The sequence below is a fragment of the Salmo salar genome, chromosome ssa24 (genome assembly GCF_905237065.1).
Source record: "Salmo salar chromosome ssa24, Ssal_v3.1, whole genome shotgun sequence".
Classification (NCBI taxonomy): Eukaryota; Metazoa; Chordata; class Actinopteri; order Salmoniformes; family Salmonidae; genus Salmo; species Salmo salar.
Window position 1 is genome coordinate 25,275,744 of NC_059465.1, and position 25,212 is coordinate 25,300,955.

The 25,212-nt window shown below is 42.4% G+C and overlaps 1 protein-coding gene across 2 annotated transcripts; it reads left to right on the top strand.

Moving 5' to 3' along the window:
- Positions 1-1,631: 1,631 nt before the first annotated feature.
- On the top strand, positions 1,632-20,635 carry LOC106585450 (protein FAM102A). 2 transcript variants are annotated; one of them, XM_045707072.1, is made up of 10 exons: positions 1,632-2,174; positions 16,234-16,354; positions 16,624-16,653; positions 18,597-18,713; positions 19,000-19,046; positions 19,204-19,349; positions 19,641-19,824; positions 19,986-20,107; positions 20,235-20,304; positions 20,394-20,635. In XM_045707072.1, exons 2-10 carry the CDS (start codon positions 16,292-16,294, stop codon positions 20,446-20,448), a joined length of 834 nt encoding a protein of 277 aa, XP_045563028.1. In that variant the 5' UTR covers positions 1,632-2,174; positions 16,234-16,291; the 3' UTR covers positions 20,449-20,635. The 2 variants fall into 2 exon arrangements, with proteins under 2 accessions (XP_045563028.1, XP_014027137.1); XM_014171662.2 differs by lacking the exon at positions 1,632-2,174 and having other exon boundaries at positions 15,359-16,354.
- The last annotated feature ends 4,577 nt before the right edge of the window (positions 20,636-25,212 follow it).

The window sequence follows — 25,212 nt, forward strand, 5'->3', positions numbered from 1 at the left end:
TCAGTCTCAACCTTTAAGTCTTTACTGAAGACTTATCTCTTCAGTAGGTCCTATGATTAAGTATAGTCTGGCCCAGGAGTGTGAAGGTGAATGGAAAGGCTGGAGCAACGAACTGCCCTTGCTGTCTCTGCCTTGCCGGTTCCCCTCTTTCCACTGGGATTCTCTGCCTCTAACCCTTTTACAGGGGCTGAGTCACTGGCCTACTGGTGTTCTTCCATGCCGTCCATGGGAGGGGTGCGTCACTTGAGTGGGTTGAGTCACTGACGTGGTCTTCCTGTCTGGGTTGGCGCCCCCCCCTTGGGTTGTGCCATGGCGGAGATCGTTGTGGGCTATACTCGGCCTTGTCTTAGGACGGTAAGTTGGTGGTTGGAGACATCCTTCTAGTGGTGTGGGGGCTGTGCTTTGGCAAAGTGGGTGGGGTTATATCCTGCCTGTTTGGCCCTGTCCGGGGGTATCATCGGATGGGGCCACAGTGTCTTCTGATCCCTCCTGTCTCAGCCTCCAGTATTTATGCTGCAGTAGTTTATATGTCGGGGGGCTAGGGTCAGTCTGTTACATCTGGAGTATTTCTCTTGTCTTATCCGGTGTCCTGTGTGTATTTAAATATGCTCTCTCTAATTCTCTCTTTCTCTCTTTCTCTCTTTCTGTCTTTCTCTCGGAGGACCTGAGCCCTAGGACCATGCCTCAGGACTACCTGGTATGATGACTCCTTGCTGTCCCCAGTCCACCTGGCCGTGCTGCTGCTCCAGTTTCAACTGTTCTGCCTGCGGCTATGGAACCCTGACCTGTTCACCGGACGTGCTTGTTGCACCCTCGACAACTACTATGATTATTATTATTTGACCATGCTGGTCATTTATGAACATTTTAACATTTTAACATCTTGACCATGTTCTGTTATAATATCCACCCTGCACAGCCAGAAGAGGACTGGCCACCCCTCATAGCCTGGTTCCTCTCTAGGTTTCTTCCTAGGTTTTTGGCCTTTCTAGGGAGTTTTTCCTAGGGAGTTTTTCCTAGCCACCGTGCTTCTTTCACATGCTTTGCTTGCTGTTTGGGGTTTTAGGCTGGGTTTCTGTACAGCACTTTGAGAATATCAGCTGATGTACGAAGGGCTATATAAAAATAAATTTGATTTGATTTGATTTTGATTTACTTGAGTAAAAGTAAAGATACCTTAATAGAAAAATCACTCAAGTAAAAGTCACCCAGTAAAATACTGCATGAGTAAAAGTCTAAAAGTATTTGGTTTTAAATACTTAAGTATCAAAAGTAAATCCTCAAATGTTCTTAAGTATCAAAAGTAAAAGTAATATTAAATTCCTTATATTAAGCAAACCAGACAGAACAATTTTCATTTTATTTATGGTTAGCCAGGGGCACGCTCCTAAACTCAGACAATTTACAAACAATGCATTTGTGTTTAGTGAGTCCCTCAGATAAGAGGCAGTAGATGATCAGGGATGTTCTCTTGGTAAGTGTGGGAATTTGACAATTTCTGTCCTGCTAAGCATTCAAAATGTAAAGAGAACTTTTTGGTGTCAGGGAAAATGTACGGAGTAAAAAGTACATGATTTTCTTTAGGAATGTAGTGAAGTAAAAGTTGTCAAAAATATAAATAGCAAGTAAAGTACAGATACCCCAAAAAACTACATAAGTAGTACTTTCAAGTATTTTCACTCAAGTACTTTACACAACTGATTAGACGTAGGCTACTGAGCGGATGTTTATAGTTACCGTCCTGAGACGTACCTCTCCACCTCTTATGCATAGCCACAAGGGGTCGTATTCACCTCGTCGATGGGAGCACCAGCCTACACAATCAGTGAGCGAAAGCATCCAGGGGCGGACCTAATTGAGCAATTTTTGTATTGGTTCGTAGTATACTAGAACCATACCCAATTTACTGTGTGGGTTACCGGTGGCATGTCAATTGCATTTTTTCCTAGCTTTAGCTTGCGATATGTGGAAAAGAGAGAAAATGTCATGATAAAAGAATTAGAGGCTGTTTGAACAGAAAAGTGCCTGAAAAATGTGGTTCTTGTTCTACATGGTATTGTACTCCAAGATTTCAAGACTGGTCAGTAGTCAGTCAAGAGCATTTGAGTCAGCATCGCATCAAGCACACAGAAGAAAAAGTTGTGAGGTGCCAATACACACTGGTCAGTCTCAAGGTATGTAACCAATGTTTTGTAATGGTAAGTCATATCAGATTGTTTCAGTGGGTTATAGTCACCACATCTGTTTCGAATTGAATAGGCTGAATAAATAGTGTAGGCTGTTTTAATCTCTAAACGTTGCCATCATCAGCTATATCGTTTTGTCATTGTTTACACGTCCATTACAATACCCTTCAATGGCTTTTTTTGCGAAAAATAAGAAATTCAAGTTTCAGACACATTTGACATTGGAGGAGCTGACTGCTGTGCCTTTCGTGAATGGGGTATTGTTCTGCAAGCTGACATTGTTGGACGGTGGAGACTTTGTTGCAACTTCATCAAGGTAGAATGTTGCTTTGTGTTTGCTGTGCGAATGCCGCATGGCCAATATAGCAATCTATTACCAAACTGCAGTCATAATGTTAACTTTAAATGCCTCATACCACTCTTACCCCAGCATAACGTTGTTTTTACTGCATTGTTAGTAAACAATGTCTGTGTACAAATAATTTCAAAGTATGTCTAACATTGTTGGATTTATGTCAGTCATTGCTAGGGTTGCAAAATTCCAGGAACTTAAAATAAATTCCCTGTTTTACCCGAAATCCTGGTTGGAGGATAAGCAGAATGTCTGGAAACCTCCAACCAGGATTTCTGGAAAACCAGGACATTTTATTGAAAGTTCCTGGAATTGTGCAACCCTAGCATTACATCCTATTAAGAATTACAAAGGGAAACCCAGACGCGAGCTGCCCAGTGACGCGAGTTTACCAGATGAGCTAAATTCCTTTTATGCTCGCTTCGAGGCAAGCAACACTGAAACATGCATGAGAGCACCAGCTGTTCTGGATGACTGATAATGCTCTCAGTAGCCGATGTGAACTTAACCTTTAAACAGGTCAACAGGTCAACATTCACAAAGCTGCTGGGCCAGACGGATTACCAGGACGTATACTCAAAGCATGCATGGACCAATTGTCAAGTGTCGTCCCTGACCGAGTCTGTAATACCTACATGTTTCAAGCAGACCGACATAGTCCCTGTGCCCAAGGAAGCGAAGGTAACCTGCCTAAATGATTACCGCCCCGTGGCACTCACGTTGGTAGCCATGAAGTGCTTTGAAAGGCTGGTCATGGCTCACATCAACAGCATTCTCCCAGACACCCTAGCCCCACTCCAATTCACATACAGCCCCAACAGATCCACAGATTATGCAATCTCTATTGCACACCACACTGCCCTTTGTCACCTGGACAAAAGGAACACCTATGTGAGAATGCTGTTCATTGACTACAGCTCAGCATTCCCTCAAAGCTCATCACTAAGCTAAGGACGCTGGGACTAAACACCTCCCTCTGCAACTGGATCCTGGACTTCCTGACGGGCCACCCCCAGGTGGTAAGAGTAGGCAACAACACATCTGCCACACTGATCCTTAACACTGGGACCCCTCAGGGGTGTGTACTGTCATGACGTTGGCCTGTGGGTAAGGTTTATGACCCCCCCCCCCATAAATACCTTTCTCCCTTCCGCTCTCTGACCCTACTGAAGGACTTGAATAGCCTGTGTTAAATATAGAGAGTCTGGGAACATCAAACAAATGGGGAAAAGGAACCATATTTTGGTAATAAAACCAGTTGGAAATGTGCTTGGGAACGTAATGAGTATGTATGTCAGTTCGGTTGTCATCTGAGACATTATGACTGATGACAGGACGACATAAATGGTACCTGAGAAAGTATACACCCTCTAGTTATCAGAGTAACATGGAATTGTTATGCAATTGAAATGTTTGATATTGAAATTGTTTGTTAGGAGATTAAATGTAATTTTAGCTTCCAAATGAGAGAATTGGGTTTTCATAAGGAAAGTGCCCTGCTTGATCAGTGGCCCACCCCTGTGAAGAGACAGGGGTTATAAACGATGAAACACATCCTTCCCCCTCTCCACTATATAAGCCTTTGACGAAAAGATAACCACGTTGTTCCAGTACGTGAGGTCTGCAGCCTCTACGTTAGAAGAACACATGTCAAGTACAGAACTAAGCCAACCTCGGCGTGAGCTTTGGTGGCGAATGGTATGAACTTTGAGCTTATTCACTACAGAAGTGATACTTCCTAGCTGTTGAGTTACTAGCGGCCGCTGTAGACGTGGGCTAGGAAAGGACGGACGACGGATCCAGTCTAACAGACGGACGAAGATACCACCACGTATCCAATGTACCACCAGAGACATTCTTCCGAGGACAGGAAGATCTGTTGGCCAAAACGGCCAGCATCTACGACCAACCTACCGAAGCGCAGCTCAGAGTAAATATTTATTGCATTTTCCTTTTCCAAATGGGCGGTAATTTAGTAATGCATAAGATAATGTATTTACGATAGCATAGCTGCTGTTTCTTTGTTCCTAAGTCTTCCCGCTCTTTCATTCAAGCCCAACCCCCTTTCCTTTGTGTAACCAGCCATGATACATGTTCCGTCCACCGGGACGTTTTCTGTATGACATCATTTGTATTCTGTGTATTTGTAATTCTGTGTGCTTAGTTTATTTAATAAATAAATTATTAAACCCCATTTTGTATTGCTGATTCAACTTGTTAGCCAGGGTTCGTGAAGATAGCCAAGAATTTACAACTTTCATTATGAGACTGAAAATAAGATAAGGGTTAATATTGACTGCTACCGATGTAAAATATTACTAAGTATTTTAAGAGTTTATTCGGAAGATAACGGCTCTATAAACGTTCTTCCGTGGTGCCCCGACTTTCTAGTTAATTACATTTACATGATTAGCTTAATCAGGTAATATTAATTACAGAGAAAGGATTTTATAGGTTAGCATGTCATATCACTTAATCCGGCATAGCCAAAGACACGACAGTACCTAGTCCCCTCCTGTATTCCTTGTTCACCCATGACTGCGTGGCCAACACCATCATTAAGTTTGCTGACAACACAAGTGGTAGGCCTGATCACTGACAACGATGATACGGCCTATAGGGAGGTTGTCAGAACTGGCAGTGTGGTGCCAGGACAGCAACCTCTCCCTTAATGTGAGCAAGACAAAGGAGCTGATCGTGAACTACAGGAAAAGGCGGGCCGAACAGGCCCCCATTAACATCGACGGGGCTGTAGTGGAGCAGGTCAAAGTATAGCCACTTAATTCTTGTTGCGGTCGTTCAGTGATGCAAACCACACTTTATGTAGCCCAAGATGTACTCTTAAGGAGTCTACCGTTACTACTTAAGGTCCAAGTACCTTGTATGTTATTTTTAGAGGTAGACTAGCTCTCGCAGCCAAGACAGCCAAATACTCCATCTAAACGTGAATCGATTCTCAATTGCGATACGGTTATAGAAACATAAAGCACTTTAATATCATATAAAAAATAATTTCATAAATGCAAAATATACACTTACTGTACACTTAACCGACTTGATCACAGTTGCAGCCGACAGTGTTTTTTGTTTCTGATGGCCTTCTTCCATTACACACAGGTGTTCGGAGCATGCTAGCTAGCTTATTAGCACAGGTGGTCCCTGTCTTCCCTAAACCCGTGCTGTAACATGGAGATTTGGCCAAGTGGGGACAATAACCCTAAAAAAGTTGTATCAATTTGAACATGGGCTTACAAAACTGTAACGCAAGCTTCTCGTGTTAATGTTCAAACAAAACCGTACCACAAGCTTCACGTGTTAATGTTCAAACAAAACTCCCTTGTACAGAAGACACCTTCGTCAAATTACTTAGTGCATTCGGAAAGTATTCAGACCTTGACATTTTCCACATTTTGTTACATTAGTCTTATTCTGAAATGGATTAGATATTTTTTTTCTCCCTCATCTAGACATTTCAAATTTACATAAGTATTCAGACCCTTTACTCAGCACTTTGTTGAAGCACCTTTGGCAGCAATTGCAGATTTGCGTCTTCCTGGGTATGACGCTACAAGCTTGGCACACCTGTATTTGGGGAGTTCCTCCCATTCTTGTCTGCAGATCCTCTCAAACTCTGTCAGATGGGGAGCGTCACTGCACAGCTATTTTCAGGTCTCTCCAGAGATGATAGAGTTCAAGTCCAGGCTCTGGCTGGGCCACTCAAGGACATTCAGAAAGAGTTCAATCTTGGTTTCATCACACCAGAGAATCTTGTTTCTCATGGTCTGAGTCCTTTAGGTAGCTTTTGGCAAACTCCAGGCAGGCTGTCATGTGCTTTTTTTACTGAGGAATGGCTTCCATCTGGCCACTCTAACATAAAGGCCTGATTTGGTGGAGTGCTGCAGAGATGATTCTCCCATATCCACCTAGGAACTCTGGAGCTCTGTCAGTGACCATCAGGTTCTTGGTCACATCCTTGAACAAGGCCCTTATCCCCCGATTGCACAGTTTGGCCGGGCGGCCAGCTCTAGGAAGAGTCTTGGTGGTTGCAACCTTCCATTTAAGAATGATGGAGGCCACTGTGTTCTTAGGGACCTTCAAAGCTGTTGAAATGTTTTGGGTCCCTTCCCCAGATCTGTGCCTCAACACAATTCTGTCTCAGAGCTCTCAGACAATTCCTTCGACCTCATGGCTTGGTTTTTGCTCTGACGTGCGCTGTCAACTGTGGGACCTTTATATAGACAGGTGTGTGCCTTTACAAATCATGTCCAATCAATTTAATTTACCACCGGTGGACTCCAATCAAGTTGTAGAAACATCACAAGGATGATCAATGGAAACAGGATGCACCTGAGCTCCATTTTTGAGTCTCATAGCAAAGGGTCTGAATACTTATGTAAATAAGGTATTTCATTTTTTTTATACATTTGCAAAAATGTCTAAATTTGATCAATTTTAGAATAAGGCTATAATGTAACAGAATGTGAAATGTGTAATGAACTGAGAGTCATGATTAAGGGCTAACATTTTTATGATGCTTTATATACAATTACATTGTTTGTATATCACGTCAAATAATAAACATCTACATTAAGTCTGGATTTCTTTATTAAAGATATAGTTGAGTGTTAACTGTCTATGGGTCCCAATTTACACGTGAAAAAAGTGAGCAAACTGCCCTTAATTGTAACATATCTGACAGACACCAATGAGAGTGGGAAGTTTTGAATACTGCAAGTCAGACTGGTTGAACAATTACCATTTTCTCAAAAGTATTGTTTGTTAATATTTGCATAGAGTGAGCACTGTGTATTTATTCTCTGGCGTGTTGTATTTCATACATGGGGTGCATGGAAATTTTGCAATGCACAAATAAGGACACACTGAAGATAAACAACTTGTGCAATATATATATGATACTGCTTTTAAACTTGGGTTTCAGAAATAATGAGTTACATTTCATGATTAATGTTTACGTTTTAGTGCAAGCAGTTCACAATGCAGAAATAGATATTGTTGAAACTGGGTGGTTTGCACCCCTTTCTACCCGATGTTACATATATGAAACATTGCATAACTATTGCAAGGAGTGTTGATTTGTTTTCTTCAGAAATGCTATTAGGGGTTTCCTTTGGCAGTCCTAACCACTGCTTAATGTTCACGCAAGTAAAACTGGGACAGGTTTCTAAGGGTCAAACTTCCTCCTCTGGTTTAGAACCTAGGTCATTGTTTACTTTAGTAATATAAATGGGAACACAAAATGATTCCGGTATTTGATCTGGGAGTGTTTGTTTTAGAGTAGGCTGGGGAGGAAAGGGATGCTCCTCTGGGGATTTCAGTGTTTGGTAGAGGGGTGTGTGACTTCACATGAAAGGTAGCTGCACAAAAACAAGATTTAGGGGGACCTGTGTTATGTCTCTTGGATCTGAGGTCATCAGCATATTTGTCCTAGATGTCCAGAGAACACCCCCCCCACTTTATTTTAATTTATAGGATTCATATAATATTCCAAAAATATAGTACTTAACATCTGATTTGGACCAAACTTCTAACAATGAATGAGACATGAGGAATCCAAAGAAATTGTCAAAAGCCACCCACATTTTTTTAAGATTCCCCCACCATTCTTTTGGACTTTCCGATAGGCGCTCTGTAGAAAACCATATGATGCAGTAAGCCCTAATTGAACTTCTGAACTGTGTAGGGCCTTTGAAAGAGCACAAAAACAAACTAAATCATCATGATAACCCTTACTATGATTACTGTTCACCGGATGTTTTTCTCCTATGCCTGTTGTCATTGATAAACAGAGTTAAAAAGAATGTTGCCCTCCACTCCACTTCCCCTGCAATGATACAAGACCCGGGTGTGCTATGCACCCCTTTTAAGCCTCTTTTTGAGGATTATATAACAGATTGGATGGAGACAATTTATCTGCTTGAGTTATCTGGCAATTCTGTCTCTGGTTTATCTCTGTAACCCGAGTGCAGGAAACAAGGTCTACTCAGAAACACAGAGACTGATGGACCATTGGTGGTCCCAATGTCTTTGATAGAGATTGTGTGTTATCATAGGGCCTGGGGAGTACAGAACTCCCTTTGTTCTGTTGTTGCCTGAAATATACTGAACAAAAATATAAACGCAACATGCAATAATTTCAAATATTTTACTGAGTTACAGTTCGTATAAGGAGATCAGTCAATTGAAATAAATGAATTAGGCCCTAATCTATGGATTTCACATGACTGGCCAGGGGTGCAGCCATGGGTAGTCAGGCCCAGCCAATCAGAATACATTTTTCCCCACAAAAGGGTTTTATTAAAGACAGAAATACTTCTCAGCACCCCCTCTCAGGCGATCCCGCAGGTGGAGAAGCCGGATGTGGAGATCCTGGGCTGGTGTGGTTACACGTTGTCTGTGGTTGGGAGGCCTGTTGGACGCACTGCCAAATTCTCTAAAACGATGGTAGAGAAATGAGCAATTGCACGCTCCCTCAACTTGAGACATCTAGCGTTGTGTTCTGTGACAAAACTTCACATTTTAGTGGCCTTTTATTGTCCCCAGCACAAGCTGCACCTGTTTAATGATCATGCTGTTTAAACAGGCTAGGGTCTATTTTTCTCCACTTCCTGTCTGACTGATGTGTCCAAAGTAAACTGCTTGTTACTCAGGCCCAGAAGCCAGGATATGCATATATTTGGTACCATTGGATAGAAAACACTTTGAAGTTTGTCGAAATGTTAAAATAACATAACACAATTGATATGGTAGGAGAAAATCCAAAGAAAAACCAACCAGAATTTTCTTTTTGAGAGCCCATGCTCTTTCAATGGAAAGCTATGGGTCCTATGCAATTCCAGCTCCCAGATTGCAATTCCTATGGCTTCCACTAGATGTCAACAGTCTTTGTTCAAGATTTCAGGCTTGTTTCTTCCCAAACGAGGAAGAATTTAGTTTTGGTACTGGGAGTCAGAGTTGGAAATCAGTCTGTGCATGCACTTGCTAATTTTACTTTTCTATTGAACATACTTCTTTCTGTATGAAATATTATAGTTTAATTACATTTTAGGGTACCTGAGGATTAAATAAAACTGTATTTTGACTTGTTTTAGCAGTAGCTTTTTGGATTCCTTTCTCTGCATATTGAACGAGTGGATTACTCAAATCGATGGCGCCAACTAAACAGACTTTTTGGGATATAAAGAAGGATTTTATCTAACAAAACGACCATGCATGTTGTAGCTGGGACCCTTGGGATTGCAAATCAGAGGAAGATTTTCAAAAAGTAAGTGAATATTTAATCGCTATTTGTGATTTTATGAAGCCTGTGCTGGTTGAAAAATATTTTTATATGGGGTGCCGTCCTCAATCAATCGCATGGCATGCTTTCTCTTTAAAGCCTATTGTAAATCGGACAATGCAGTTAAATTAACAATAATTTAAGCTTTTAACCGATATAAGACACCTAGATGTTTAATATCCATAATTCTTATGATTATTTATTTGAATTGCGCGCCCTCCAATTTCACCGGAAGTTGTCGACAGGTGTCCCGCTGGCAGGACGCCTATCCCAGAGAGGATTTATTAATCAACTTCTTGATATGCCACACGTGTCAGGTGGATGAGCTATATTGGCAAAGGAGAAATGCTCACAAACAGGGATGTAAAGAAAATTGTGCCCAAAATTGGAGAGAAATATGCTTTTTGTCCATATGGTTTTACATAAGTAAAACCAAGCTATGAGGTCGAAGGAATTGTCCGTAGAGCTCTGAGACAGGATTGTGTTGAGGCACCGATCTGGGGAAGGATACCAAACAATTTATGCAGCATTGAAATTCCCCAAGAACAGTGGCCTCCATCATTTTTAAATGGAAGAAGTTTAGAACCACCAAGACTCTTCCTAGACCTGGCTGCACGGCCAAACTGAGCAATCAGGGGAGAAGGGCCTTGGTCAGGGAGGTGACCAAGAACCCAATGGTCTTTCTGACAGCGCTCCAGAGTTTCTCTGTGGAGATGGGAGAACCTTCCGGAAGGACAACCATCTCTGCAGCACTCCACCAATCAGCCCTCTATGGTAGAGTGGCCAGGCGGAAGCCACTCCTTAGTAAAAGGCACATGACAGCCCGCTTGGAGTTTGCCAAAAGGCACCTAAAGGACTCTCAGACTATGAGAAACAAGATTCTCTGGTCTGACGAAACCTTGAACTTTTTTGCCTGTATGTCAAGCGTCACATCTGGAGTAAATCTCTACTTTAAAGCATGGTGGTGGCAGCATCATGCTGTGGGGATTTCTTTCAGCAGCAAGGACTGGGAGACTAGTCAGGATTGAGGGAAAGGTGAACGAAGCAAAGTACAGAGAGATCCTTGATGAAAATCTGCTCCAGAGCACTAAGCACCCAGCCAAGACAACTCAGGAGTGGCTTTGGGACAAGTCTCTGAATGTTGTTGAGTTGCCCAGCCAGAGCCTGGACTTGAATCCGATTGAACATCTCTGGAGAGATCTGAAAATAGCTGTGCAGCGACGCTCCCCATCCAACCTGACGGATCTTGAGAGGATATGCAGAGAAGAATAGGAGAAACTTCCAAAATACAGGTGTGCCAAGCTTGTAGCGTCATACCGAAGAAGACTCAAAGCTGCAATTGCTGCCAAAGGTGCTTCAACAAACTTCTGAGTAAAGGGTCTGAATACTTGTATGTAAATGTAATATTTCAGTTTTCTATTTTTGACCATCCTCTCTCTCCTCAGTGCTCTAACTCATTCACTCCTGTTTTGATTCAACGTTGTAGTTGGATTTGAGGCGTGTGTGGTTGCCATGGCAGTTTAATAAAGCCACCTGCTCTATGGAATGTGGCTGAGAACGTTTTCAGAGACTTATTGAGGGGGGTGGGCAGTGATTAGCGTGGTGCTCTTGGTAAGAACTTGAGAAGTATGTGTGTGGCAAAGAACCAAGGAATGCAAAACAAAGAGACAACTATATAAAGAACCAATGTGAGGAAAAATATCTAAAATGGCAGTGAACTAGAATACTTGTATAAAATGTGTTTCGTTGCAATTATAGACTGTACATGATTAATCATTAAGAGTGGAAATGGGGATGTCTAATGCATTTTAAACAACATTTAAGTATGACCAAAGGTTTAAAGACATGCAATTTGTTGGAGTCTGTATAGGCCTACTATGACTAAAGGTTTAGAGCCAATCAAATTGTTGGAATCTGTTTTTGTAATACAAAGCAGCAGTTTTTCATGTAAACAACAGGATTTTATTTGGCCAAATTGGCCTAACACACCATAGCTGGTTTTGGAACCGAAACCATACTAGAGAAGGGAAAAACGTTATCAACTTAAACAGTCCTCTATATTCACTATGTGGAAGGTTGGATCACATCTTTTGCATTTTAGCCATGTGTTGATGCAGAGAGCGTACAGCCCTATACTAGTCCAGCATTGTATCACTCTATCAGTCTTGTGACTTCAGATAGTATGCCCAAGATGGTGGATAAATGAAGATGTCCCAGTCGTTTACCATTGGACAAAAATGGTCACTTAAGGGGTGGTGCTCCCATAGGCACCAATGTGATAGCAGCTGGGTCTGCTTAGTTCATTGGCTGAATATGAACCAGAAAAAAGGAGCGAGTAAGATGTCTCGCTTCCTCTTCCGTCTCTGGTATGCCTAAAGAGTGACATTGATATTCAGGGTCTGCATAGTAAAAGCTGTGTGTGCATTTGGGAACATGCTGTCCCTGATGTAGAGGTACTGCAGGCATCACGTGGCTCCCCTGGAACATTTCTTTGAGCAGATGATCCTATGATGCCACTCCCTTGCATGGCATGGAGTAGGAACACATGCCCTGGCCCTGTGCCCTGCAAGGAGCCGGACCACTACGCACCACTACTGAAGCCCCTCTGCAGCTCTATAGTCAATACAAGAAATGTGTCAGCTGGTTAGGGACCATGTGCTAACTGACTGCTATTCACAGGGCAAATTCTGCCTCTTTGCACCCGACCTCTATGGCAGTGAGTTTCTTTTCTGCTGCTTGCCGAAGTACTCCCCTGTGCTTATTTCAAAAACAGTGTGCTTATGGCTAGTCCCAGGTATGCCTCTGTTGGTACAACTGCTCAGGAAGCCTGCTGCATTTGCTGCCTTCTGGGTAAATCCATTTGAATTCAATCACTATTTGAAAGGATCCCTTTTGATTTAAACCAAAAAAGTCAGTTACTTTTTGGACCTGAATGCCAAACATTCAGGAGATAAAGTTAAATAATTTTGCATACCCCACCATACCATGATACATCCATGTCTTCATTACGAGAAAAGATAAACAGTTGAGTTGAATATAATTTTAAAAGCGTACAAACCACGTTTAACAAAATATATTTAAAATTTGAACGTGAATTGTCTAAATGCGTAAACTCTGATTTGTTTTCATATTCACATATGTTGTAGCTTAGACCCTTTTTCACATCAGAGGTTTTTGTGTTGTGCCCGCCATTGGTTGAGACACCACATGCTCTTGAATACAGGGTGGGTGTCATTTCCATAATATAAATACAATTCATAGAATGGACCTATCCCTTCAGACCACTGCAGTTTAGCTGGTACACCATTGACATTTTAAATTGAATTGACATTTTAAATTCTAATTACTACCACAAAGATGACTGCCAGTCCACTGTCGAATGTCAACTTAAATGGTCATTTCTATTCTATTGTCTATATTTCTTATGATTTCAATAGGTTTCCTATGTAGGATTGACAAGATAATGTACAACAGATGTTCCCGTTCAAGACAACGTTCTCTGTTCTGTGGACGTCAAACTATCTTTATGGTGCCATTTGAAAAAATGTGTCAGCCCAAACTTGACACCCACCCATATTCACACAACACAGAAACCTTAGGTGTAAAATAGGGTCTAAGCTCCAACATATGCGAATATGTAAAACATCTGAATTTATGCGCTTTTAGATCATTGACATTAAAGGTAAAAAAAAAAACGTTTTATAAAATAGTTTAACAACCCTGTTTGTAAGGTTTTAAATGATATCAAACTCAACAGTTTATGTTTTCCAGTGATGAAGACATGGATGTCTCATGGTATGGTTGAATATGCTAAGTTTTTAAACTTTGAGCACCTTATCTCTTGAATGTTTTGGCAATCAGGTCCAGAAAGTAACTTTTTGTGCACTTGTACAATGGTTCATTAAATATACTGCTCCAAAAAATAAAGGGAACACTTAAACAACACAATGTAACTCCAAGTCAATCACACTTCTGTGAAATCAAACTGTCCACTTAGGAAGCAACACTGATTGACAATAAATTTCACATGCTGTTGTGCAAATGGAATAGACAACAGGTGGAAATTTTAGGCAATTAGCAAGACACCCCCAATAAAGGAGTGCTTGTTCAGGTGGTGACCACAGACCACTTCTCAGTTCCTTTGCTTCCTGGCTGATGTTTTGGTCACTTTTGAATGCTGGCGGTGCTTTCACTCTAGTGGTAGCATGAGACGGAGTCTACAACCCACACAAGTGGCTCAGGTAGTGCAGCTCATCCAGGATGGCACATCAATGCGAGCTGTGGCAAGAAGGTTTGCTGTGTCTGTCAGCGTAGTGTCCAAAGCATGGAGGCGCTACCAGGAGACAGGCCAGTACATCAGGAGACGTGGAGGAGGCCGTAGAAGGGCAACAACCCAGCAGCAGGACCGCTACCTCCGCCTTTGTGCAAGGAGGAGCAGGAGGAGCACTGCCAGAGCCCTGCAAAATGACCTCCAGCAGGCCACAAATGTGCATGTGTCTGCTCAAACGGTCAGAAACAGACTCCATGAGGGTGGTATGAGGGCCCGACATCCACAGGTGGGGGTTGTGCTTACAGCCCAACACCGTGCAGGACGTTTGGCATTTGCCAGAGAACACCAAGATTGGCAAATTCGCCACTGGCGCCCTGTGCTCTTCACAGATGAAAGCAGGTTCACACTGAGCACGTGACAGACGTGACAGAGTCTGGAGACACCGTGGAGAACGTTCTGCTGCCTGCAACATCCTCCAGCATGACCGGTTTGGCGGTGGGTCAGTCATGGTGTGGGGTGGCATTTCTTTGGGGGGCCGCACAGCCCTCCATGTGCTCGCCAGAGGTAGCCTGACTGCCATTAGGTACCGAGATGAGATCCTCAGACCCCTTGTGAGACCATATGCTGGTGCGGTTGGCCCTAGGTTCCTCCTAATGCAAGACAATGCTAGACCTCATGTGGCTGGAGTGTGTCAGCAGTTCCTGCAAGAGGAAGGCATTGATGCTATGGACTGGCCCGCCCATTCCCCAGACATGAATCCAATTGAGCACATCTGGGACATCATGTCTCGCTCCATCCACCAATGCCACGTTGCACCACAGACTGTCCAGGAGTTGGCAGATGCTTTAGTCCAGGTCTGGGAGGAGATCCCTCAGGAGACCATCCGCCACCTCATCAGGAGCATGCCCAGGCGTTGTAGGGAGGTCATACAGGCACATGGAGGCCATACACACTACTGAGCCTCATTTTGACTTGTTTTAAGGACATTACATCAAAGTTGGATCAGCCTGTAGTGTGGTTTTCCACTTTAATTTTGAGTGTGACTCCAAATCCAGACCTCCATGGGTTGATAAATTGGATTTCCATTGATTCTTTTTGTGGGATTTTGTTGTCAGCACATTCAACTATGTAAAGAAAAAAGTATTTAAAAAGATTATTTCATTCATTCAGATCTAGGATGTGTTGTTTAAGTGTTCCCTTTATTTTTTTGAGCAGTGTATGTAAGGAAGGTTTCGTTCAAATCAAAAGGGGTGCTGTCAAAAAGTGATTGAATTCAAATGGATATACCCTTCTCACTTAAAGGGTGTTTGGGTTTTAACTGAAGGATGGTTGTTTCACTGTGTATGCTTTGTGGTGATGTCAGCTGCAGTCTGGTAATACCTGATTGTTTGAGCACTCCCACAAGGCAATATGTACACACTACAGTAAACAGGCTGATCTGTCCACCTCACTACTTTTCTGCTCTGTGAATTGTTAGTTTTGGTGTATCCATGGCTGTTTGTTTACATTGGAGATGATGAGTCATGCATATCCAGCCCTGTAAATTTACATTAGCTCCTCATGCTCTGTAAGTTATTCATTATTTCTAGAGTCCACATTAAGCCCTGGATTCACTTGAGTTGCTTCTGTGCATTCTGAGTGGCTGGGTCCAGGTACGGGGCATGACTGTAATCATGACAACGGTTACATTCAGTTCAGTTGGGAAAGGGAGAGTATGAAGTGAGTTAAAATGGGAAGTAGACAGATTATCACCAGGACTGTTTTTACATCAACCCTCCTTCTCTGTATACTCAGCCATTTCCCTGAATGTATGGACGGACAGGGTGACGTCAGGCACTGGCCTATTTACAATGTGAACTCTGTTTTTACAGAAGCCCACAGGCTATTGTTCACTGTTTCCTCAACAACAAGTTTGCTTTTACTAAAACTGGAGCAAAACGTTGAAGAGCGAGGGCAAAAGCACAAGTGATGTCTTACGTGCCGTCGAATTAGTGACTTCTTATTGTGAGACCACTCAAACAGTAATGACTGTCATTAACTCCCTTGACACTAATAACAGTTTATTGAGGTTGATGTAGCTGTACTGTAGTGCCATGCCCTCTCTGATTCCTGTCCTCTTGTCCCACAGAGAGGAGGTTCAGGAGAACTGTGTTTGCTGGAAGAAGAGGTTTACCTTTGTGTGTAAAATGAGCACCAACCCCATGACTGGAGTGCTGGATCCCGCCATCTGTCGGGTCTCTGTGCGGAAGGTCTGTCTGTCTGTCTCTGACTTTTGGGGGACCTGTCTAAGCAACACACAGCTCTATGCTGTTATCTCTTTGTCTGTGAACATCAGGGACTACCATTTCCTGCGTGTACCACTGGGTTATTTATCTTTCCATTCACTATTCACACCCCTGATAGTGTGAACTCTGTAGCCTCTGTAATCTGATCATAGATCAGTGTTAAACACACACTCCACTGTGTGCCAGACTGTCAATGCTCAGCAGTCATCTCCCTTTTCCTGTTTTCACTACAGGAACTCAAAGGAGGAAAAACGTTTTCAAAGGTAAGAGCCCACTCCTCCTGAGCATCCCACCCTATAGCCATAAACACATTACAATTTACTGTTGCCTGATGTCAACACACATCAACACTGCTGTTAAGACATTTTAAACATTCATATCAGTCACCCCACTTCTACAAACACAAGCTACAACTTTGGCACTATGTATAAGCTGAGTAAACTATACTGAACAAAAATATAAACGCAACATGCAACAATTTCAAAGATTTTACAGAGTTACAGTTCATATAAGGAAATCAGTCATTTGAAATAAATTCATTAGGCCCTAATCTATAGATTTCACATGACTGGGAATACAGATATGCATCTGTTGGTCACAGATATATATATATTTTAAATGTAGGGGCGTGGATCAGAAACCCAGTCAGTGTCTGTTGTGACCACCATTTGACTCATGCAGAGCGACATCTCCTTCGCATAGAGTTGATCTGGCTGTTGATTGTGTCCTGCGGAATGTTGTGCCACTCCTCTTCATTGGCTGTGCCAAGTTTCTGGATATTGGCGGAAACTGGAAAACACTGTCGTACACGTCGATCCAGAGCATCTCAAATGTGCTTAATGGGTGACATGTCTGGTGAGTATGTAGGCCATGGAAGAACTGGGACGTTTTCAGCTTCCAGGAATTGTGTACAGATCCTTGCGACATGGGGCCGAGCATTATGCTGAAACATGAGATGATGGCGGCGAATGAATGGCACGACACTGGGCCTCAGGGTCTCATCACGGTATCTCTGCATTCAAATTGCCATTGATAAAATGCAATTGTGTTTGTTGTCCATAGCTTATGCTTGCCCATACCATAACCCCACCGTCACCATGGGGCACTCTGTTCACAACGTTGACATCAGCAAACTACTCGTCCACATGACGCGGTACAGTTAAAATCAGTATTCATCCGTGAAGAGCACACTTCTCCAGCATACCAGTGGCCATCGAAGGTGAATGTTTGCCCACTGAAGTTGGTTACGATGCCGACGTGCAGTCAGGTCAAGACCCTGGTGAGGAGGATGAGGAAACAGATGAGAGACGGTTTCTGAAAGTTTGTGCAGAAATACTTTGGTTGTGCAAACCCACAGTTTCATCAGCTGTCCGGGTGGCTGGTCTCAGACGATCCCGCAGGTGAAGAAGCCGGATGTGGAGGTCCTGGGCTGGCATGGTTACACATGGTCCGCGGGTCTGAAGCCGGTTGTACGTACTGCGTACTGGTTTCTTATGGTGGAGAAATGAACATTCAATTATCTGGCAACAGCTCTGGTGGACATTCCTGCAGTCAGTATGCCAATTGCACTCTTCCTCAACTTGAGACATCTGTGGTGTTGTGTTGTGACAAAACTGTACATTTTACTGGCCATTTATTGTCCCCAGCACAAGGTGCACCTACAGTATGTCATGATCATGCTGTTTAATCAGCTTCTTGATATGCCACACCTGTCAGGTGGATGGATTATCTTGGGCGAGGAGAAATGCTCACTAACAGGGATATAAACACATTTGTGCACAGAATTTAGGAGAAATAAACTCTTTGTGCGTATGGAACATTTCTGAGATCATTTATTACAGCTCATGAAACATGGGACCAACACTTTGCATGTTGCATTTATATTTTTGTTCATTGTAAATTAACTTAAAATAAAGCTGGGGAAAGTTTATAGATGATGCACTCTCTAAGGTTGCCAGGGACCCTTAAATACACACATCTGTAAACAATAGCTTTGAGGAAATGTAACCTGGAGAAAAGGAAATTAGACTTCTCTTGGATAACTTGAGATTCAAACAAAAAAACAGGAGGACTAAGAATCTGGAGCCATCTCTCTACATCCAGTCCCTTAGGGCTAGAAAACCTAAATGTCAAATGTCATGGCTACCTCACAGTATATGCAGGTTTAAAACTACTGTAGTGAAAGTAACTGTTCTTTCTCCCTCAGCTGGGTTTTACTGACCTCAACATGGCAGAGTTCGCTGGCTCGGGCTATGCAGTCCGCTGTTGTCTGCTGGAGGGATACGACACCAAGAATACTAGGCAGGACAACTCCATACTGAAGGTAAGGGACTGTGCTAGGGTGGGCAGGAGTCAGGACTATTGACCTTGGGACTTTGTCACGGTTGGGTTTTGTTTGGTTGTGCAGAAAAACTGATAAAGTTTATACTTAGTGACTTTGTATTGTGGTAAAGGACACCACCCGTCCCACTGATCACCCAGGGCTGTTGATGCTCAGCACCTCAGCTGAACTTTGATATACTGTAGCTAGTGCAAACATTACTTGTTGTCCTACTTTTTATATGTTCTTATTGTAATAAAAGTAGATTTTGTCTGGATTTTCTCTGAAGGTGACTATTGGGATGGCCCTCCTATCTGGAGATCCGTGCTTTAAAACGTGAGTGACCTGACATGTTCAAATCTCTGATCTATCATTCATCGTCATGCATAGAAGATGTGACTCTGGCACCCCCCAAAGGGGAGTCAATTAGCCCATCAAGCAAGCCTAACATTGCACAGTATAATGTGGACTGACCAGTCATGTTTTTTTGCAGTGCCCACAGCACAGCCAAGTCCATCTCCATCTCAGGCCAGGACCATGTCCTCCAGCTGGACTGTAAGGGGGAGGGCACTGGAACCCCTAACTGGCCCACTTCTCGGGGCCGGTCCATGAAGCCCAGGCCCTCGATCATCAGCTCAGGTACGACAAGCCACATGGATCCGCTCAAACCTGGTAACAGTGGGTATGTTATGATAATCCATCACCACTAAACAGTTAACCTAGGTATGGGACACATGGTGAGAGACTCTAACTAATTGAGGTGTGGCTCTGTTTGGTGTCAGGTCTTCCAGAGGAGTCAGACCAGACCCAGGCAGCTAGCCCAGGGGATGTATTCCAGTCGGGGCACTCTTGCAACTCCAGCTATACCAGCTAGCTGAGTAGGATCTCAGGTGTGATCTCAGTCTGTAATGTAAATGTCTTGTCCCCCAGGCTACAGCACAGAGCACTCCTGCTCCTCTAGTATGTCTGACCTCACACACAGGAGGAACACCTCCACAGGAAGCGGCACATCTGGGGGCCTCAGTGTGACAGTAGACACTCCAACAGAGGGAGAGAGGCCAGAGAGACCCCCTCGACCCCCCCGGCCCGTCTTGCCATCCAACAAACCCCCCAGGCAAGACCTTCCACTCACCAGATGTGTTTAGCCCAGTGTGTCTGTTTTGACAATCTATGAAAAAAACGAGTGGAACAGTCAGTGGAACACTGTTGCTATTTGTATGACTGCTGTTTATCCACTGTTGCCTGACTGGGCCTTTTCCCTCCACCCTGTGGCAGGAGGAAGCAGGATTCCGTGGAGAGCCATCCCTCCTGGGTGAATGACACCCGCATCGATGCCGACGATATTGTTGAAAAGATCATCCAGAGCCAGAACTTTGCTGACATAAGTAACACTGAAGGTATGGAGCCCCAACCTCACCCTGCCCTTTCACTTGTCCACTACATTTTTGGGGGGCTCTTTTTGTACATAACTTGTCTCTTTTGTACTGTTTGATTTGTCTCTTGGTGTGTTTATTTCCTCCTCAGACAGTAACCTGCGACTGTTTGTCAGTAGAGACGGCACCACATCCCTGAATGGTCTACTGCGCAGTAACAGGTGAGAAACCAGAAAGGGCACGCGCACACACAATAGTAATGCATCAAACACACACACAGGTCTTACTCTGCCACTTTTCATTCTTTCAGGGTGTGTGCTGGTGTCTATGAGCAAGTTGTGATAGAGAGCCATTACGACTGGTGAAGATGAGTTTTAATTGAGGCCTCTGCAATGAAGCTTGTGGACTAACTCTAAAAATATATTGCAGTCATCCTGGAGCACCGGCTGAACTGGGAGCCATAAGGAGGACCGTACCGCACAGTTTTCACAAATATGAAGAAATAACTATAAGATAAATGTAGTACTTTAAATAAAATACCAATACATTTTTTTTATACGCTACTTTGTAATGCATTTTTCCCTTACATGACCCAAAGCACTAGATCCTCTCTGTGATGACCGTGCTAGTCTAGTCACTATTGAAGGAGACCTGGTGATGGAGAAAGTCCTCAGCACTGTCTGACTGGTGTTTGTCCAATTTAAACTAGTAATCTGGCTCCCCCTTGTGGAGAAATGGCTTACTGAGGGATCGGTCTCTTTCTTCAACCAACCATCCCAATTGCATACTCCCAAGTTTCCTCTCCCCTCGTTCACTCGTTTCCTTCTCTTAACCCATTGGATGAGAAAGCCAGAGGTCCCTCCCCTCTGACCTTCTCCTCCAATGGGTTTTGAGAAGGAAACGAGTGATGATTATGTCCTCAAAAAACATACATCTCCTATTCTGTCAGTTTTTTTGTAATTACAGATCTCAAGGAACTGGATAGGTGTAGCAGATTCTGGAAGTTTTATATGCTATAAGTTCTAAACCCATTTGATGGTTATTTGGTGCAAGCACCAGAAGTAAGAAGCTAGGTGTTGTTCTCAGATTTGGGCATACATATTCAGCATACTTTTACACCAGTAGATGTCTCCAAACATGATCTTTTGAAGGATCATCATTTGTTTGTGTTATCCATCCAGCTGGTTGGTTTGTTCTATTTTGTAATGTAATATTTTGTAATTTTAACACTACAAAGATGGTTAAAAGGTTCCCTGTTGTATTATATATTTTATAGAATGACATACTCTCTCCCTCTCTTTCTCTCTCTCTTATTTATTTATTTATATATATATATATATAACTATTTTCCTGCATGTCTGAATGTTAACTGTGATTTTACCTTTTCTATCCTATGTGACTAAAATGACTGTTGTTATGGACTGAATGCTTGGAGGTCTGATACACTGGTTCAGCTTCAACATTTTGCAATGTGCTGATAACTATCATCTATAAGTAGTCTGCCTATGAAGACTGCCTTAAATAATATCAGTCTGTGTACAGTGCCTTCAGAAAGTATTCATACCCCTAGCTTCCTCCTTTTCACTCTGTCGATTAGGTTAGTATTGTGGAATAACTACAATGTTGTTGATCCATCCTCAGTTTTCTCCTATCACAGGCATTAATCTCTTATCACAGGCATTAATCTCTTAACTGTTTTAAAGTCACCATTGGCCTCGTAGTGAAATCCCTGAGCTGTTTAGTGCCTCTCCAGCTACTGAGTAAGGAAGGACCCCTGTGTCTTCGTAGTTACTGGGTGTATTGATACACCATCCAAAGTATAATTAATAACTTCAGTACATTCAATGTCTGCTTTTTAATTTTTGCCCATCTTTGCGAGGCATTGGGAAAACCTCCCTGGTCTTTGTGGTTAAACCTATGATTAAAATCCACTACCTGACTGCGGGACCTTATAGATAATTATAGGTATGGGGTACAGAGATGAGGTAGTCATTCAACAATCCTGTTAAACACTATTATTGCACACACAGTGAGTCCATGCAACTTATGTGACTCAAGCAAATTATTACTCCAGAACTTATTTAGGCTTGCCATAACAAAGGGGTTGAATACTTATTGACTCAAGACATTTCATCTTTTCATTTTTAATGAAGGGTGTGTAGGCCAGTGACAAAAAAACTCAATTTAATACATTTTAAATTCAGGCTGTAACAACAATGTGGAAAGCGTAAGGGGTGTGGATACTTTCTGAAGGCATTATGTACAAAATATGTTATTGTTGTGGTGGCAAAATATGGATCTAATTTTCCACAACATTGACACATGGGCTTATATTAACCACAGCAGAGTTTGGTGGTCTTGGGTGATGTGACATTCATTGCGACAGCACTTCAGATAGAAATAACATGTATTAAAAAGCCATATTTTTCCATTCTCCTTTCCTGTGTTTGAAGAGGGTTTTAAGCTACGCACAAAGCCCCAGTGTCCTACACATACATTAACAATTTGTCTAACTTGTCTTTTGTAATATTATTTTAACAAAATAAATTGATTTTAGATTATTTTAACAAATGCACATGTATACTAAAAAAACTATTGACTGTAATCTTATCTATTTTTGAGATCCTCCAGAAATGTTTTATGAATATATATATATGTACCAGTCAAAAGTTTGGACACACCTACTCATTCATGGGTTTTCTTTATTTTTACTATTTTCTACATTGTAGAATAATAGTGAATATATCAAAACTATTAAATAACACATGGAATCATGTTGTAACTAAAAAAGTGTTAACAAATCAAATTAGATTTGAGATTTTTCAAAGTTTCCACCATTTCCCTTGATGACAGCTTGGCACACTCTTGGCATTCTCTCAACCAGCTTCATGAGGAATGCTTTTCCAACAGTCTTGAAGGAGTTCCCACATATGCTGAGCACTTGTTGGCTGATTTTCCTTTACTCTGCAGTCCAACTCATCCCAAACTATCTCAATTGGGTTGAGATCAGGTGATTGTGGAGGCCAGGTCATCTGATGCAGCACTCCATCACTCTCCTTGGTCAAATAGCCCTTACACAGCCTGGAGGTGTGTTTTGGTTCATTGTCCTGTTGAAAAACAAATGATAGTCCCACTAAGCGCAAACCAGATGGGATGGCGTATCGCTGCAGAATGCTGTGGTAGCCATGCTGGATAAGTGTGCCTTGAATTCCAAATAAATCACAGACAGTGTCACCAGCAAAGCACCATCACACCTCCTCCTCCATACCTCATGGTGGAAACCACACATGCAAATGTCATCCGTTCACCTACTCTGTGTGTCATAAAGACATGTCTTTTGGAACCAAAATTCTCAAATTTGGACTCATCAGACCAAAGGACAGATTTCCACCGGTCTAATGTCTATTGCTCGTGTTTCTTGGCCCAGACAAGTCTCTTTTTCTTATTGGTGTCCTTTTAGTAGTGGTTCCTTTGCAGCAATTCGACCATGAAGGTATGATTCACACCGTCTCCTCTGAACAGTTGATGTTGAGATGTGTCTGTTACTTAACATTTATTTGGGCTGCAATCTGAGGTTCAGTTATTCTAATGAACGTATCCTCTGCAGCAGAGGTAACTCTGGGTCTTCCTTATCTGTGGCGGTCCTCATGAGAGCCAGTTTCATCATAGTGCTTGATGGTTGTTGCGACTGCACTTGAACAAACTTTCAAAGTTCTTGAAATGTTCTTGACTGATCTTCATGTCTTAAAGTAATGACGGACTGTCATGAACAACTTATTTGAGCTGTTCATGCCATAATATGGACTTGGTCTTTTACCAAATAGGGCTATCTTCTGTATACCCCCCCCCCACCTTGTCACAACACCACTGTTTGGCTCAAACGCATTAAGAAGGAAAGAAATTCCACAAATTAACTTTTAACAAGGAACACCTGTTAATGGAAATGCATTCCAGGTGACTACCTCATGAAGCTGGTTGAGAGAATGCCAATAGTGTGCAAAGCTGTCATCAAGGCAAAGGGTAGCTTCTTTGTAAAATCTCAACTATAAAATATAATTTGATTTGTTCTTTTTTTGGTTACTACATGATTCCATGTGTTATTTCATAGTTTTGATGTCTTCACTATTATTTTATAATGTAGAAAATAGTAAAAATAAAGAAAAACCCTTGAATGAGTAGGTGTCCAAACTTTTGACTGGTACTGTGTGTATATATATATATTTCCACACTGAGGTTGGAATAATACTGTGAAAAGTATGATATTTCCTTTGTGTAAGAGCCGTTTGAAATTTCTTCGTGTTTTGGTGGGTTTAAGTTTTGGCCTACCTGGTTACATCACCAGGCAGTAAATTAGTTAATAGCCCAATAAGAGTTCCAAAACTCTCTGCCAATAACAGCTAGTTTTCTGCTTTCCCTTCCCCACTCAGACCCCCCACCCCAGACAGTCCTAGCTAAATTCCTGCTTAAAAAATTGCTCTTTGCTTACAAGCAATTTGTTTTCAATTAAAATGCTCAAAAATAAACAATCACAGTAAGGTACTTAATTGTTACCTAGAAATGATTTGATATTGAGATAAAAACAGCTGCATTGGCTCTTTAAACTAAATGGAGAAATTGCTTTGTTTCAGATGTTAGTCTGGTTCTTAGTTATGTTGTTTAATGCTACCCCACTGCTATTAACCCACTCAAGAACAGATAGAAAATCATGTGTCCTGCATAAATATCAGTTCCATCACTAGAAATATTGTCTGTCTCATCATAGAGCAACTCAGGAAGAATGGCACTTAAATAAAAGTGCAAGTTTTCTTTATCTCCCACCATCTCATTCACCATTTATACTATCCCACCCTTCACAGGGTTTCCTCTCACAGGGAGATGTATCTTCTGCTCCTCTATTCCTTCTGCGTTTAGTGAACATGTAACCGAGCATGCACCACACACTTTCCTCTGGAGCGATCTGCACTCCACTGCCTGTCCTGAATGGATGCGGAGTAGAGGACCCTGCAGAAAGGAGCACGGGAAGGAGGCGAGGGGAGGATAGAAGGGGTTTAAAAGAGGGCACACTGTAATATAGTAAGGCATCTGCTGTCACCTGTCTGTAGATGTGGATACACTATTTACCCTGGATG

Coding starts and splice junctions, on each gene's coding strand:
- LOC106585450 (XM_014171662.2), top strand. CDS start 16,199: ATGCCCTCTCTGATTCCTGTCCTCTTGTCCCACAGAGAGGAGGTTCAG. Junction 16,355..16,623: donor GTCGGGTCTCTGTGCGGAAG/GTCTGTCTGTCT, acceptor TTTTCACTACAG/GAACTCAAAGGAGGAAAAAC. Junction 20,108..20,234: donor TGACATAAGTAACACTGAAG/GTATGGAGCCCC, acceptor TTTCCTCCTCAG/ACAGTAACCTGCGACTGTTT.